Consider the following 15,362-nt stretch of genomic DNA (forward strand, 5'->3'; position numbering starts at 1 on the left):
AGGGTCCAAGAAGCCTTTGCCCCAGGACATCATAAACAGCAGATCAGGAGTCAAGGTCATATGCTCCCAGAATTCCCCCACAGGTCCTGTCACTTCCAGGCCTTCTCCAAGGAATTACTGAGCAGAAGCTGAAAAGTGTTGCCTTTTGGAAGGGGTGGTCACAGTTCTCGCAGGTTGGAGTAAATGCGTCTTCCCTCCTCTCCCTCACTCCCACCCATGGACAGGCTAGGGAAGATGGAATCTCATCCCTGGTCCTATGAGCTGCCCTAGGAGTCCAGATCCAAACTCTTCACTTCCTCAGGAGACTAGACCTGCTACTGGGGGGCTGTGGGGTGACCTTGGGGTTCAGGTTAGGCACCCGGTCCAGTGGGACCCTGAGTCTGAGCATGGCAGCTGCCTCCTCAGCTCCTTCAAGGTGGAGACATCACGTACTGACTGGGTGTAAGCTCACCGATCCGGCGGGGGTGGAGGGAGGGAGGAGGAAGGGCCCTCCCCCTGCCGGCTCCCCCTCCCTCTGGGCCTCCCCCTCCCTTTGCAGGCTGGGATATAAGCCCCGCAGGGAAGGCTCTGAGCATTGGAGGCCACAGCCCGACCTGCAGCAGTCCCAATCGCCTTCCACCTCCTGCTCATCTCGCTTTGGGAGCTGTCACTGTGAGTGGCTCAGGAATGGTCTGGTACCAGGGAACCCAGTGGGGAAACTGAGGCTGGGATGGTGGAAGCTGGGTCTGAGTAGCGGAAGCTGGATTGGAATGGGGCCAGCACGGGCGGGAAGAAGCCCTGGAGCCCCACCACTAGCATATTCTTCCTTTGGGCAGCTGCGGGGATGGGCATTGGGGTGGGGTGGCAGGCAGGGCTTATACCCCTCTGACAGATGGGGAAACTGAGGACAGAGATGGTGAGGTGCCGGAGAACACACAGCAAGCCGCTGGCTGAGTCCTGGTCCAGTACCAGCCCCAGACAGGCCGCCGGAGCGTGGGCCCGACGGCAGCCGCAGCCTCCCGCCGTTGAGGGTCGAGGCACGGAGTGAGCCACGCTCCCATGTCTCCTTCCCAGATGGTGACGATGCGCAGGCCGTGGCCCGCCATGGCCGCAGTGCTTCTGGCCCTGCTCGTCTGTCTGGGGGCCCTGGGCGACGCCTACCCAACCAAACCCGAGGCTCCTGGTGAAGACGCCTCCCCGGAGGAGCTGAGCCGCTACTACGCCTCGCTGCGCCACTACCTCAACCTGGTCACCCGGCAGCGGTGAGCGCATGCGCAGGGTGGGTGGAGCGGGCCTCGGGAGCCCGCGCCTTTCATCCCGCGCGCCCTGGGGGCGTGGCCGCGCCTGACCACGCCCCTCGCGGGCCCGCCCCGCAGGTATGGGAAACGCTACAGCCCGGAAGCGCTCCTCTCAGAACTGCTCCCCGACGGCCAGGACCGCCCCGTCAAGTCGCGGTAAAAGCGCCCCCGTCACCACACAGCCTGCCGCCTGCCCCGCCGCCCCACGCACTCCCACCCTGGCACCGTCCCTCGCGACCTCCCCCGTCTCGCCTCCCCGGATCCGAGTCCTCTCCTTTCCCTCCCGCAGGTCGGAAGGCGCCTACGTGTAGTGTCGGCCTCGAGGCCTCCCGGGAGACCCGCGAACCGCACCAGCCTCATCTGCACATTTGCTCCTGCCCGGAACCCGCAGTCCTCGCCCGGACGCCTGAGGGCTCGGGCTGGGGCCCTCCGTCCATGTCTCGGAGCCCCCGCCCCCTGGGCTGGAGGGCTGTGTGTGATCCTCCCCGGTCCCCAAATAAAAAGCAGATTCACAGACACGGAGTGTGTGCGTGTGTTTCCTGTCCCTTCTCCTTCTTGGGAGTGGCATCCGGTGGGCGTGGAGGGCGAGGCGCGGGATCCGGGACACGTGAAGACTCGGCCGGCGTCTCAGACAAGAGGGGCCCGGGCCGGGCGGGGCGGGCTGGGAGGCGCCTTCTGCTCGGAGCTGAGAAGACACCGCGGGGCCGACAGCGCCCAGACACGGGACCTCTGTGGCGGGAACTCTAGTCGCATGGCGGGCGGGGCGGGGGGTGGTGGGAGTTCTTGAGAAAGGGACGGAGCAGCAGGAAGGGTCGACAGAAGATGGGGATCATGCTAGGCAGCCTGGAAGAGTACATGGAGACAGAGCCGCCCCCTCCCCCGCCCACAAAGATGGAGACGGGGGTCGAGGGGACGGGCTAGGCCCCCATATCCCTGGGCGGCTCCCCTGAGGAGCCGTATTAATAGGCCACCGGGCTGCAGTGGCTGGAGGTGGAGATGGGATCCAAGATGGCACCTGGAGGAAGAGCCATTTGGGGGGTGCGGTGTGTGTGTGTGTGCTGGCCAAAAGGGACATTTCAACCGTGTCCCATTTCCTGAGTAGGGGGAGCAGTGAGAGTGTGCAGGGTGCCCTCTCCCTCAGCAACCACCCTCCCCCACCTTGCCGAATTCGCTCTCAGTGGGTAAGTCACTAACTGTGCCTTCCTAGTAACAAGGTCATAGGAGGCCCAACTGTGCCGCCCTCATCCCCTGGGCTAGACACTGAAGTTTAAAGGGACTGTGGATATTTAAAGTGGAGTCTAACACAAAGCCCTCACCACCCTGCACCTATCCCAGTGCCTGTCTGCAGGCTGATCTCCCTTGACAATCTTCCTTCCCAGCCCCTTTCCTACAGGAAGCCTGCCTTGATTGACCCTGATCTGCACTCTTCCTGCCCCCTGGGCTGTCCAGCTGTCATGGACCTCTCTGTTCATTGAGAATTTTGTCCATGTCTCTGTCCTGTCCCGCTTCTAAGTCCCCTGAAGGAAGGACCTGTGTCTTCCCCTTCAGACACAGCCTCCTCTGTCTGTGGGCTTTCTCTCCTGGGCCTTTAGTTCAGCAGGACCTACCCAAGTCTGAGGCAGGGGGCTGCGGGATGATGGGGAGAACCGGGTTGAGGTTAAAACCCCAGACTCAGAGAGGATGAGAAGGGCAGGATGGGCCATGCAGGACTATTTGCATTTAGATGGCTCTGGGAGGGGATAAGACTCTAAAGCTGGCTTTGCCATAGCTGCAGGGGATGCCCCTGCTCAGACACAACCTGTTCTAGGGGCCCACGGGGCTCTGATACCCACCATCCCCTTTGCTGTCCTCCAGCCTTCTTTGAGGTAGTGTCAGAGGGTGAGGGACACAAGGCTGGTCCAGGGGCTGGTGTATGTCATGGGCTATGTGGATTCCGATGCTGTGTACCTTTGTCCAGGCCACTCTTCCCACTTGTAGACTCTTTCCCTCTCTTCAGCCTGGAAAATGCCTTTGGCATAGTGGTCACCTCCTCCCAGAAGCTGCTCCTGATTTCTCAGAGTGGAGTTAGTTTTTCTGGCTCCCTCTTCCCACTCATCATCCCATCCTATTTTGCCCCCATCTTCTCTCTCCCAATTCCATGTCCCCTGCAGCAGGACACGTGGGATGGGAGCATGCAGCGACTGCCTGGAGCTTTGGTTCATTGTGTGGTGAGGAGTGGGAAAATGTGTCTGTGTCTTGGTGTCCATGGTCCTCTGTACGTTTGTTTGCCGGGGAGAGCTGTGGTCAGTTTGAGGCTAGTGGAAGAGAAATCTGGTAAGAATTACGCATGGCCACTGACAATTTCTGCTGTGTGGTTGACCACCAGTGACAGGGGTTCACCTTATGGTCACCTTGAGGACTGTTGAGCAGGTCAATCCACTGCTGATCAGACTCAACCAATGTTAGAGCCAGAGGGAAACTTAGATGTAATAATAATGATGACAATAGCAATTTCTACCTTTTAAAAAAAGCATTGAGGTATGTGTTTTATACACGTCATATTGCTAGGACATTGGTTTGACTTAAAAAAAAAAAACAGATGGAATTAACAGTGGCTTTCACAAGATGGAAGTTTATTTCTCTTACATAAAATGTGAGTGGAATCTGGGGAGTTGGCAGCTCTGCTCCACAAGGGCATCCAAGAGCCCAGGCTCCTATTTTGTGGCTTCCAAGCCCTCATGTACAGGATTGAAGATGGCCTACCCTCTCCCCATCTGTGTGCCAGCCAGTGGTGGGGAGGGAAGGGGAAAGGTAGGTGTTCTGGTTACTATATTAACAAGTTACCCTAAAATTCAGCAGCTTAAAACAATCACTGTACGGCACATGTGACTTTGTAGGTCAGGACTGTGTTCTGGTTACTATATTAACAAGTTACCCTAAAATTCAGCAGCTTAAAACAATCACTGTATGGCACACGTGATTTTGTAGGTCAGGACCGAGAAGCGCCTGCCTAGGTGGTTCTTACTTGGGGTCTGTCATGCAGTTACAGCCAGAGGTTGGCTGGGGCTGCAGCTGCCAGAAAGCTCCACTGAGCCGATACCTAAGAAGGCTCACTTGCACATCTGGCAGGTGGTGCTGGCTATTGGTGGGTTGTTAACCATAGTATCTACATGTGGCTTCTCCAGCACGATGTTCTTGGGGTAGTTGAACTTGCACAGTAGCTGGCTCCCCCCAGAGTGAGCATTCCAAGAGAAACATGTGGAGGTTGCACTGTGGATTAGTTTGCTAGGGCTGCCCTAACAAAGTACCACTAACAGGGTGCTTTAAGGAACCATTCTGGAGGCTAGAAGTCTGAAATCAAGGTGTCAGCAGGGCAGGCTCCTTCTGAGGGCTGTAGGGGAAGGATCTGTTCCAGGCCTCTCTCTTTGGCTTGAAGATGGGCAACTTCTCCCTGTGTATCTTCACATTGTCTTCCCTCTGCGCATGTCTGTTTCTGTGTCCAAATTTCCCCTTTTTATAAGGACACCAGTCATATTGGATTAGAGGCTCTCCATACTCTCGTATCACCTCATCTTAACTAATTACATCTACAATGACCCTATTTCCAAATAAGGCCACATACTGAAGTACTGGAGGTTAGGACTTCAACATAGGAATTTCGGGGGACACAATTCAACCCATAGCAATCGTGTTTTATGACCTAGCCTCAGAAGCCTCACACAGCATCATCCACCATACTCTACCAGTCAAAGCAGTCACAAGTCAACCCAGATTCAAGAAGAGGGGACGCAGGACCCATTGTAGAACTACAATGAGAGAAGGTACTTTTGTGGTCATCTTTGGAAAATATAATCTGCCACAGGAGGGCACATGTACTCCTAAAAACAGAATAGGTCCAATTGCTTCAACTCTCATCCCATTGGTTAAAACTTAGTGACATGGCCCCACCTAGCTGCAAGGACAACCTAGGAGATGTCTTCAGCTGAGTGGCCATGTGCCCACCTCAAGCTCTTTTATGATGGAAGGAGAGAGTGGACATTTGGGCAACTAGCATTATCTGTTACAAGCATGATCTCCTCCGAACTTCACCTAGAAATCATTTAGCCCTCTCTCTTCACTGAACGGACGGGAATCTCAAGGCCTAGAAAGGGAGGAAGCTTGCGGGACATATAGTTGGGGACAGAGGTGAGAGAGCTGAAAGCCAGTTCTGATTCTATCAAAATTAAGTCTAACCTCTTCTGCCAGAAACTCAAGGCTCTTCATAACACACCCCTTTCTCCTCTGGTGGCATCTCCTACCATTGCTCAATGTGCACCCCTAAACTGCTCAGTCCCACTGTGACATCCTTGCTTCTGTGAAATAGCAACCCCCCACTAGCCTTCAAGGCCACCTCATTAGTCATTACCTCTGGACAACTTCCTGCTCTTCCCTGAGTCTATCTGTAGCCCGAATCCAAGCCTTACACAGGTCTAGGCCACAGCATGAGCCCCTCTAAGGGCTGGGATCTCACAGGTGGTGCAGTGGCTACAGAGACAGAAGACCTGCATTTGAGTCCCCGTCTCTCCATTAATTGGCTGTGACTTTGGCCTAGTCATTTCATTTCACTGCATTCATTTCTGCACTGGTTCAACAGGACCTAGTAGTTAACTGCTTTAAGGCTTAGAGAGATTATGTAAATTGCCAAAGGTCACACAACTAGTGAATGGCAGAGCTAGTGAGTGGTAGAGCTGAGCCTACAGCCTGTTTCAGCCCGACATAGCCTGGCCCATGTGTATCCCTTATAAACCTAGGATCCCATGGGGCTCAGGTTCCAAGTGGCATTGCATTAAAGAAAAACACCTCCACAACCCAAATCAATTAAAAACACTTCCACTTGTGACTCCCATTCCTCAAGGAACATCACACATATAAAACCCAAGGTCGACAGTAATGCTTATTAAAATCCCCCTTGCCGGGCCAGCCCGTGGCTACTGGGGAGAGTGTGGTGCTGGTAACACCAAGGCCACGGGTTCAGATCCCTATACAGGAATGGCTGGTTAGCTCACTTGGGAGAGGGTGGTGCTGACAATACCAAGTTAAGATCCCCTTACCGGTCATCTTTTAAAATAAAAAAATAAATAAAATAAAATAAAATAAAATAAAATAATCCGCCTTGCTCTCCTTCATCCGTGGCTACTGGGGAGAGTGTGGTGCTGGTAACACCAAGGCCACGGGTTCAGATCCCTATAGAGGAATGGCTGGTTAGCTCACTTGGGAGAGCGTGGTGCTGACAATACCAAGTTAAGATCCCCTTACTGGTCATCTTTTAAAATAAAAAAATAAATAAAATAAAATAAAATAATCCGCCTTGCTCTCCTTCACCCTCTGGCTCACTTCTTACCTACCCCAAAGCTGCTCTGGCATCTCTCCCCTCCAACTACCCCAAGGGAAAAATTCCTTCTCTTCTGCAGAACCCAGCCCCTATGGTTTTCTTTCCTTCCTGTTCACTTCCTCCCCCACCCCACCCTCAATACTTTATTATGTGGATTGGCTTAGTTTCAGCATGAAAGAAGCCTTCCTCTTTAGGAAAAATTTGGAGTGGCAGTTGTAGGATTTGCTTTTGCAAGCATTGGGGGCAGGAAGGGAGAAATACTGAACGCTCCTGTGCCTTCAGGAGGCCCGGAGGCAGATGGAGTCCTCACAGGGCAGAGGGAAGTAGAGGCAGGGTCTAGGCTCCAAATTAGTGGCCTGAGCCCCCAGTTGGGCCTGAGTTGGCCCTGAGGAGGTGGGATAAGGAGGTAAAGGTGTGTATGTAGGTGTCACAGCTATTCTCAGCCCAAGGATTTCTCCAGGGGATATGTCCTGGCATCTAGGGACAGCCATTCCCCATCTTCCACCCCTTTGCTGCTGCCACCCAATTTGGGAATAAGACATCGGCCTAAGAGTTGAGCCAGGCTCTGGCCAGCAGTGGTGTCCTGGAAACAGGGATAGAGCACAGGACCTGGAACTATATGGACCTGGATTTAAGTCCAGACCACTCCTGACTCACATGTGACCTCAGGCAACATCAACTACCTTGCTGAGCCTCAGTTTCCCCATCTAATAAGTGGGAAGAGTAATTCCTGCCTCCCTCACAAGGTAGCAAAGGAGCGCAAATAAGCTGACCTGTGAGGAAGGTTCTAGAGTATAGTCCTGGGTGAGGGATGGCTGCCGGCTCACTGGGTGACCACTGCCTGCTCCTTCCTCTTTCTGAACTTCAGTATCCTCATCTTTCAAAAAACCCATCCTTCGGCTCCTCCTGGGCTTTGAGCTCCTTGCAGAACCCTTGCTTCTTCATGTCCACCCCCAAGGTGGCTGCCTGGTGCAAAGACCAGACAGAAGTGCGATAAACTACTGCACATTGGTCGGTTAACTGAAAGCAGCAGGGACTGAGTTTAGAAAGCCGGGTCGGGAGCCGGGGATGGAGGACGCGGTGCTGGCCAAAGTCCTGCCCTCGTAGGCATGTATGTGGTGACCCCATTCCCTTTGCTCCTTCACCTGCCTCCATTCACCCTGTGATCGAGGTGTTTCTCGGGTGTTCCTATCCTAGTCTCATTATCCTATGCCTCCCAGGGGGCATAGCATTGGGTGGGGGGGAGAGAGACCACCACCGTCTTCATTTGGTGCATCTGCAGGTCAGTGACAGGTGCCTTCTCTGAGCAGGGATCATGCGAACACTGTGGGAACGTAGGAGATGGGTGAGAACCGTCTCTCCCTTCTGGACGTGGCCAGCACACGGTTTTGAAAGCACATCCGCTACCTCTTCCTCCTTAATCGTCACAGCTTCTCTGTGAGGACCCAGAAAAGGAATCTGCTGTTCGCAAAGAAGAAAAATGAAATCTGTAAGTTTGGTTGACATTTGTGGAGAACCCTTATTTCTCAGGCATTGACAAAGGTGAGACAAGACAGAACTTTAAATGACCCCGGCACCTGAGTCAACCCCCAGATCCACCATGTGTCTCGTGGAGCTGCGTCCTCCTGTGGATCGTGGCTCGAGCAAGTCCCATCAGGCTACGGTCCTGTGGGAGCCCAGAGCCTTGGAACTAGGGCTGGAGCCCGGCGCCCCCTGGTGGCAGCTGCAGCCTCCACCGGCCAAAGCAGAGGCCGCCTGAGACCCGCCCTTGGTTCACCACCCGTGGCGTGGAAGGGAAGGTGGAAAATCAACAGGCCTGGGCTTGTTGACACAGAACGACCTCCTTTGTTTGTGGAATGTAAGTTATTGTCTGGTGAAGCAATATTGTTTTTATTACTGGAAATCAGAACTGAGAGGAACAAGGCAGAACACTGGAGTTTACTGGTCCTTCTTTTATCTTCTGTACCTTAAGCCCCATTTCACAGAGAGGCTAAAGGAATTACTTTCCCAGGCTCACACAGCTAGCCGATGGCAGAGCCAGGATTTGGAGCCAGGCCTGTCTGACCTCTATGCACACCCTGCCAGATCCTGGGGGTGTCACCTCCAGTCCTCCCCTCTCCACCCCCCACAACACACACCCCGCATACTTCTTGGTGTCTTGATCTGGGACAGAAGAACCTCAGGGGTGAGAGGTCCTTTGCTTCGTACTCAGGCATCAAGGTGTCATTCAGACACAGCTAGTTATTGCTCCTTGGCCTGAGTTGGGCGGAGGGACGCTGAACAAGGGAAGGAGTCTGAGGCTTCTGGAGGGTGGGATTAGTGGGGTTGAGAATTTTGGTTATGCCAAAATTTGAGACCTAGGCAGCTTGAGATCTTGAGCAAGTGTCGCCATCTCTGTAAGCCTCAGGTTTCTCAGCCAAAAAGTGGGAAGTTATAGCAAGACTTTGATAGCTCCATTTATTAAAAAAGAGTCCAGGTTTTGGAGGTGGACTTTGTTTCAAACTCTGGATCTCCCACTGACTAGCTATGTGTTCTGGGGCCAGTTACGTCTCTGAGCAGATTTCAGTTTCTGAATCTATGAAATGGGTTCTTGTGGGGATTCAGGGAGGGGATTGAGCTGGGAGCACTTTGGAAAATTTGAGGCTTTACAAATGATGCTGGTTTTTATCACTCCCCTGGAATGGGAGCTCTGGGGTGGGAGGAGAAAAGGCTACCAGAAATTGGCACCCCCCGTTTCCCCTGAACCCAGGCACATCAGTTCTCATTCTGCGTCCTATGCACCCACCAAATGTGTTTCTCCACGCCCGGGTCCCTGCTCTCTTGCACAGTGCCTAAGAACCTGAGGCCCTTTCCCTGTTCCCACCTTGCTCTAGTAGCAAACTGGAAAAGAAGGCCTAAGATTCCATCCTTCCTCCCTGCAGTCTTGGAGCTGCAGCCTCAATCTTCTGCCCTGAGGGAATCCGCTTGATGATCTGGATTGGTCCTTGGGTGGCGGGGCTGTGTCAAGGCCAGTGACCAGACCTTTTTCAGTTACCCTGAAGTCCCAGAGCCCTTCTTGAATCAAGCCTGCTCCAGTGCCCAAGGAAAGAAGTGCCATGGATGGGGGCTCACAGGAGAGTTTTATTGTGGTCCAGTTTTGTCTGTTATGCTGCTAGTCTGGCACCCATGACACTCCCGTCCCCCTCCTGTCCTTAGCCCCAGTGCTGGCATTGCAGGTACCAGGGAGACGGTGGGAGGAGGGGGTGAGGGCTGGGGAGTGAGAGAGGCTGACAGGAGGCGGGGACTCTGGGGGGCCGAGGACTATAAAGGAGCACCCATCTGGCTTGAGGCAGGTGCCTGTTTGGTCCAGCATCCGCTTGCTCAGGACTCAGGGTAAGAGGGCTCAGCCTGACCTGGGGTCTGGGGGCTCCTCGCGGCTGGGCCTGGGATGGAGGGAAAGAGTTGGTGCTCTGCAGAGCTGGGGCCTTGAGAGGCCTAAGGTCTTGTTGGGTCTCGCTCTGCAGCTGGGCAAACCTGTCACACTGAAAGAGAGGACTGCTGACTGTGCATGTGTGTGTGTGAACACGAACGTGTGATTGCAACCTTCTGAGTGATTGGGGTCCTGTGTGTGTGCCTGTGTCCAGGGCGACATGGGCAATAGTGTCTGCAGGTCCTGTATCTGTGTCTCTATCCCTGCAGGGAGGGCCAGACCCACAAGGCCACGGATTCTGTCCTTTGCTTCACAAGTTCATTGTGTGTTCCCTCACCCTGTGGGTGAGCTGGAAGTTTCCTACTTCCCACCAGCCCCTTCCCTTGAACTCCCGCCAGAGCCATCAGGCCTTGGATGTCCTGAGCCCTGTGCTCCAGCCCCCATGTCTCCGTCTTCTCTGCCAACTTTTTTACCTTGCCAAGGCCCTGGCTGAGCTCCGGCTGCTGGGCTGCTCACAAGGAGGGCTGTCTGTGCTCTCCAGGGTGGTATCTAGGAGGTCAGGTGGCTTGCTCCGAGTGGCACCCGCAGGCTTGGAGAAATGGGTGACAGGCTAAGGGGCCAGGCAGGTGGGCCCTGCTTCCTGGTCATAGGAGGATCTACAGGCTGGGCTTCTTCTGCATGCATCTCCCACTCCTTGCTCCTCAGATGGCTGCCGCACACCGCTGCCTCTTCCTGCTGCTCCTGTCCACTTGTGTGGCTCTGTTGCTGCAGCCACTGCTTGGTGCCTGTGGAGCCCCACTGGAGCCAGTATACCCAGGGGACAATGCCACTCCAGAGCAGATGGCTCAGTACGTGGCTGAGCTCCGCAGATACATCAACATGCTGACCAGGCCTAGGTATGTGCGGGAGAGAGGGAGGGAGATCCCAGTCCCGGGACCCTGGGCTCACTCCGCATTCTTGGCCACAGCCCCAACCCCATCCTCAGACCTGGCCCCTTCATGCCTGCTCTTGGGAAAACAGGGCATCTCTACTGACCAGGCCTGTGCCCCTGGGGCCCAGAGGAGGATGGTGCCTAAGGGTAGGTATGAGGCAGGTGAGCTGGCACCTGGGCACAGTGCTTGCCCCAGCTGCCTCTTCTCCCACAGGTATGGGAAAAGAGACAAAGAGGACACCCTGGAATTCTTGGAATGGGGCTCCCCTCATGCAGCTGCTCCCAGGTGGGTTTGATTCTCTGCCCTGTTTGTCCAGCTCCCTGGGGCTGAAATGCAGAGGGGGGCTGAATCAGGGCCTGAAAAGACATGGGGGCAGGGTGGGGGAGAGAGAACAGGGGCCCACAGCTGGCCTAGGGTCTCCCAAGGGCTCTGCCATGTTCTGCCTTCTCCACACAGGGAGCTCAGCCCGATGGACTTGTAATGTCACCTCCTGCTTCCTATGGCTCCATGTGCAGTGCCAGCCCAGCTCTCCCCTCCACACCCTTGGCTCTGGCCAAAGCTTACTCTCTACTCCCACACAGGCTAAATAAAGCAAGTCAAAGTCATAGCCTCTCTCTGTGTCTCTGTGGACCCCTGGTGTGGGCAGGAGCAGGCCACATGCACAGGAGAGAAAGGAGGAAGGCAGTGAGGAGGAGCAGGGGAAAGGGGGCTGTTATAAGTGATCCAGAATGTCTGTAGGCTCATCAGAGCCACTCAGTTCAGCCTCTCTTCATAGAGGGACAAGTTGTGGCCCAGAGGGAGGCAGGGACTCCCCGAAGGTCATTCAGCATATCAGTTAAACTGCAGTCTGGAGGTTGAATCTTCCCATCTCAGCACCTCTAGCCCTACTTGATCATGGATGTGATGACAACCCTGCCCCTAACGTACCTTCCACCAATGCTTTCCTATGCCCTAGGCAGCAGGTGAAGCACTATTTACACTAAAGCATCCTTGGCATGTGGCCACAGCCTGGCCCAGAGGAATAACTCTGGCACTAAGGCAGTCACTGGCTATATTGGGTGGCCTGAGCTGCTCTCCAGAAATGTTGAGAGAAGGGGCTGTCCTGAGAGGTAGAGAACTCCTGGACACAGGAGATATTCAAGCCTCTGCAGGAGGAGAGGCCACACGGGGTACACGGCCTTCTGGAGAGGAGGTTAGGTAGCTGACAGTTCCAGCCACCTCCATGAATCCAAGCTGTGAATTCCACACTCCAGCCGTGGGAGGGCAAGGACCCGGATCCTGCCCCAGGAGGCCTGCCCTGAGGAGTCCCCTGGCCTGTCCTGCCTTTGCCCTTCTCAGCACCCTGAGTAGGTGCGGATGGGGCGGTGTGTGCATGTGTGTGTAAGGTGGGAGGGAGTGGCCTTGTCTCTCTCCCCTTTCTCCGGGTCAGGAGCACCTGTGGATAAGGGACAGTCACGGGGGACAGGGAGAAGTGAGAGAATTAGAAGCTTTCTGGTTCCCAGAGTGGCTTCTCCTGCTTCCCCCATGTGCTCAGCCTGAAGGGATGGGGCTTGTGGGTCTGGTGGATGAGGGGTCCACTTTCTTGGGCCCAGCACCTTGCACTGACCCCATGGCAATGACACCATGATCGCATTTCCCCTCATGTCTTGGCTCCACCTGCTGCGTGCAAATGAGTGAAGTGGAACCAGGCCCTAAAAGATAAAAGGCTTCTAGAGGTCGCAGCTGCTAGGCCAACACTGGCTCTTATTGATTCTTAAATCCAAGGGGTGTCTGGATGGGGGGCTGGTTCCAGTAGAACAGAGTTTGAGTTCGGATGATGGAACCTGAAGTCCCAGCATTTTCTCTGGCAGCTAAGGGGATGGGTTCCGAGTGGGAAGAGGTGTAGACACTTCCCGGGGTGGGAATTTGGACCCTGCTTGAGACATACCTGGGTGTCAGAATTGGATCATGGGAGGAGCCTCTGCCCGTGCCAAGGCCTCTCTGATGGCCACAGGTCCCCAGAGGAGAGCGCCACCACATCCAGCTTCTCAGGGACAGGCCCAGGCTAGGCCCCTCCCCTTCCCCTGCTCAGCTCACAGCCAGAGGCAAAGATGGCCCCTATGATCTGCACACTGACGGGCAGACAAAGGCCCCTCTGCTTGTTCCCGTGCCGACACCGACAGCCCAGGCTGGCATCCGAAGCTGCCCCATTCTGTGTAGAAGCTTGGGGAGGAGGGTCTGCCTTTGAGGCTGCTGGGACAGGCTTCTCTCACCTCTGCTCTCCCTCAGTACGTGGGTGAGGTGGGGGAAAGCGGATGGGTTGCGGGAGGACCCTGCAGCTGAGGTCTTTTTCTCCCACAGCAGGAGCTCCAGGGTCCCCTTTCCTCCTTGAAGGACACGTCCCTCTCTGCCCCAGCCCACAGAAGTCACAGAAGCAATAGAGATTGTGTTTCTCTTTATTGTTCTCACTCTGGGGGTGGGGAGTTGAGTTCCCTCTCACAATATAAAGAGGCAGGGGGACAGCGACACCCGGGTCAGGCGTCCGGAGGCCAAAGCCCAGCCTGGAGAAGGAAGTCCAGGGGGTCCCGGTATCTTCCCCAAGCCCCCACCCCGAGCTTCCTCTCGCTGTCCCCAGCTGCCTCCAGTTCCCAGCAGCAGTGTCCAAGCCCTCCTACCTGGGGCCCCGGGAGGAGGTCGGGGGTCGGGGCTCCACGACAATCAACGGCTGGGGTTTCGTGGCTGTCGGTGGGGAGGGTTTGGTGGTGTTCCCTGGGGGCGGTTTCGTGGCGTTCGCGGTTTTCTTCTGGTCTTTGGATTTCCTCAGCCTGGGGAACAGTCTCTGCAGCGGTCATGGGGCCGCTCCCCGAGGCCAGCTCGCGGCCGCGACGCGCGTGGGGCGCCAGGCGGCGACCGTGTCCTCCCCGCCCGCTCCCTCCGTCCCTCCCTCGAGCGCTCCGCCGGCCCACCTGGTGTGGAAGAGCTTCTTCGCGTACTTGTTGATCTGGCTTTCAAAGGTGGCCAGCCAGTTGGCCACCCTGGGTCTGGACGACTGCTGCACTTGCAGTTCCTCCCCCAGGGCGCCCTCGGGCCACAGCAGCAGCGACACGAGGCACGCCAGGGCCAGTGCGCACGCGCAGCGCGGAGCCGGCGCCTGTGGGGGGGGCGAGGCGGGTAAGCTGGGGGGCGGGGCGCTCGGAGAGGGGCGGGTCTGCCTCGGGGACATACACAGGCGCACGAGCGCCGCAAGGGACATCTTGGTGCCCAGGGAGGATGCACACACCTGGACGTGCACGGGGCTGCACGCACAGCACCGAAGCGAAGGTGGACGGGTGGGCATGCCCCGAGGTGGACACGCGAGGACGGTTTGGAGCCGTGGGTCAGCTCCCTAACCTCACCGGCCTCTCCGGCACACTCTCTGCTCACCCCCCTCCAGCCTCTCTCGCCTCCTCGCCGGTCCTCAAAAACGCCGGACATACTGCTCTCTGCCTGGAAGACTTCCTCCAGACACCCCATGGCTAGCTCCTTTAGACATCAGCTCAAAATTCGCCTTCTAAATGGTTCCTACTCTGACACCTCTATTTAAAATTGCAACCCAGTCTCATCTTGCCCATTGCACTTTTTAACTTACTATATTCTATACTTATATTTATTTTGAGTCCTTTCCCAGTGGCACCTCCTCCCTCGATGTAAAGGCCATAATAGCTGAGCTCTTTGCCTGTTTTGTCTATTGATGTATTACAAGCACCTAGAACAGTGCCTGACGCTTAGTAGGTGCTCAAAAATACCCTATGTTAAATGGATGGCTAATACAGTTGTACACAGGAACTCCAGCCCAGGGATTCCCACATGCACACCCAACCATGCACAGAGAATTTTGTGCCTGCAGCACACAGGCACACACATTATTCACAGACCGTGATGCCCATAAACATGAAACACACCCCCAGAGCTCCTGAACCCCTCAACCTCATCCCCACCACCCCAAGCAGGGATAGGAAGCCCTGGCACCTGTGCTGGCCATCAGAATGACAGAGACTGCCCTGGCCTCACTCCTTCATGCCCTTAATGGGCCTGGGGAGAGGCTCTTGGTGTCAGCCTCAATCCCCAAGCTCCTGGAGAACATAGCTGACAGGGGGCCCAGACGTTACCATGACGCTGAGCAGGTGCAGAGTGGCACGGCAGAGGATCTCTGCCTAAGAACTCCGAGACCCTTTATATTCCTTTGGATCCATGCCCCCTTTCCTTCTAAGGCTCCACCCTCAGCTTGGTCTCTTTCTCCTGCCCCTCTGTCATGACCTGGGAGTTGGGAACACAGAGAGGGTGGGGGTGGAAGCACATAGGCTACCAGCTGTCCTGACCAGGGCACAGTCCCCTCAGCTTGGTCTCTTTCTCCTGCCCCTCTGTCATGACCTGGG

At 55.7% G+C, this 15,362-nt stretch overlaps 3 protein-coding genes across 5 annotated transcripts; 2 read left to right on the forward strand and 1 right to left on the reverse strand.

Annotated features, from left to right (window-relative positions):
* The first annotated feature begins 553 nt into the window (after positions 1 to 553).
* Positions 554 to 1,799, forward strand: PYY (peptide YY). Of its 2 annotated transcripts, XM_008574382.1 has the most exons (4): positions 554 to 651; positions 1,054 to 1,241; positions 1,356 to 1,433; positions 1,567 to 1,799. In XM_008574382.1, the coding sequence occupies exons 2-4, from the start codon at positions 1,054 to 1,056 to the stop codon at positions 1,586 to 1,588; spliced, it is 288 nt and encodes a 95-aa protein (XP_008572604.1). In that variant the 5' UTR covers positions 554 to 651; the 3' UTR covers positions 1,589 to 1,799. The 2 variants fall into 2 exon arrangements, with proteins under 2 accessions (XP_008572604.1, XP_008572605.1); XM_008574383.1 differs by lacking the exon at positions 1,567 to 1,799 and having other exon boundaries at positions 1,356 to 1,437.
* Positions 1,800 to 8,415: 6,616 nt separating this feature from the next.
* On the forward strand, positions 8,416 to 11,573 carry PPY (pancreatic polypeptide). Of its 2 annotated transcripts, none has more exons than XM_008574384.1 (4): positions 8,416 to 8,485; positions 10,742 to 10,932; positions 11,182 to 11,253; positions 11,425 to 11,573. In XM_008574384.1, the coding sequence occupies exons 2-4, from the start codon at positions 10,742 to 10,744 to the stop codon at positions 11,447 to 11,449; spliced, it is 288 nt and encodes a 95-aa protein (XP_008572606.1). In that variant the 5' UTR covers positions 8,416 to 8,485; the 3' UTR covers positions 11,450 to 11,573. The 2 variants fall into 2 exon arrangements, with proteins under 2 accessions (XP_008572606.1, XP_008572607.1); XM_008574385.1 differs by lacking the exon at positions 8,416 to 8,485 and adding an exon at positions 9,795 to 9,842.
* A 1,812-nt stretch (positions 11,574 to 13,385) lies between these two features.
* On the reverse strand, positions 13,386 to 14,460 carry LOC103591854. The gene is made up of 3 exons (XM_008574394.1): positions 14,371 to 14,460; positions 13,914 to 14,098; positions 13,386 to 13,772 (listed from the first exon to the last, which is right to left on the reverse strand). Exons 1-3 carry the CDS (start codon positions 14,458 to 14,460, stop codon positions 13,619 to 13,621), a joined length of 429 nt encoding a protein of 142 aa, XP_008572616.1. The 3' UTR covers positions 13,386 to 13,618.
* Positions 14,461 to 15,362: the final 902 nt, after the last annotated feature.

Source organism: Galeopterus variegatus, unplaced genomic scaffold (assembly GCF_000696425.1).
Source record: "Galeopterus variegatus unplaced genomic scaffold, G_variegatus-3.0.2 Scaffold1037, whole genome shotgun sequence".
Classification (NCBI taxonomy): Eukaryota; Metazoa; Chordata; class Mammalia; order Dermoptera; family Cynocephalidae; genus Galeopterus; species Galeopterus variegatus.

What these genes read in the sequence shown, in the direction of transcription:
- PYY (XM_008574382.1), top strand. Translation starts at nt 1,054, where the DNA reads ATGGTGACGATGCGCAGGCCGTGGCCCGCCATGGCCGCAGTGCTTCTG. An exon ending in AACCTGGTCACCCGGCAGCG is followed by an intron (nt 1,242 to 1,355) that starts GTGAGCGCATGC and finishes CCCGCCCCGCAG; the next exon opens with GTATGGGAAACGCTACAGCC. An exon ending in GACCGCCCCGTCAAGTCGCG is followed by an intron (nt 1,434 to 1,566) that starts GTAAAAGCGCCC and finishes TCCCTCCCGCAG; the next exon opens with GTCGGAAGGCGCCTACGTGT.
- PPY (XM_008574384.1), top strand. Translation starts at nt 10,742, where the DNA reads ATGGCTGCCGCACACCGCTGCCTCTTCCTGCTGCTCCTGTCCACTTGT. An exon ending in AACATGCTGACCAGGCCTAG is followed by an intron (nt 10,933 to 11,181) that starts GTATGTGCGGGA and finishes CTTCTCCCACAG; the next exon opens with GTATGGGAAAAGAGACAAAG. An exon ending in CCTCATGCAGCTGCTCCCAG is followed by an intron (nt 11,254 to 11,424) that starts GTGGGTTTGATT and finishes TTCTCCACACAG; the next exon opens with GGAGCTCAGCCCGATGGACT.
- LOC103591854 (XM_008574394.1), bottom strand. Translation starts at nt 14,460, where the DNA reads ATGGGGTGTCTGGAGGAAGTCTTCCAGGCAGAGAGCAGTATGTCCGGC. An exon ending in GCGAGAGAGGCTGGAGGGGG is followed by an intron (nt 14,099 to 14,370) that starts GTGAGCAGAGAG and finishes CCCCCCCCACAG; the next exon opens with GCGCCGGCTCCGCGCTGCGC. An exon ending in AAGAAGCTCTTCCACACCAG is followed by an intron (nt 13,773 to 13,913) that starts GTGGGCCGGCGG and finishes ACTGTTCCCCAG; the next exon opens with GCTGAGGAAATCCAAAGACC.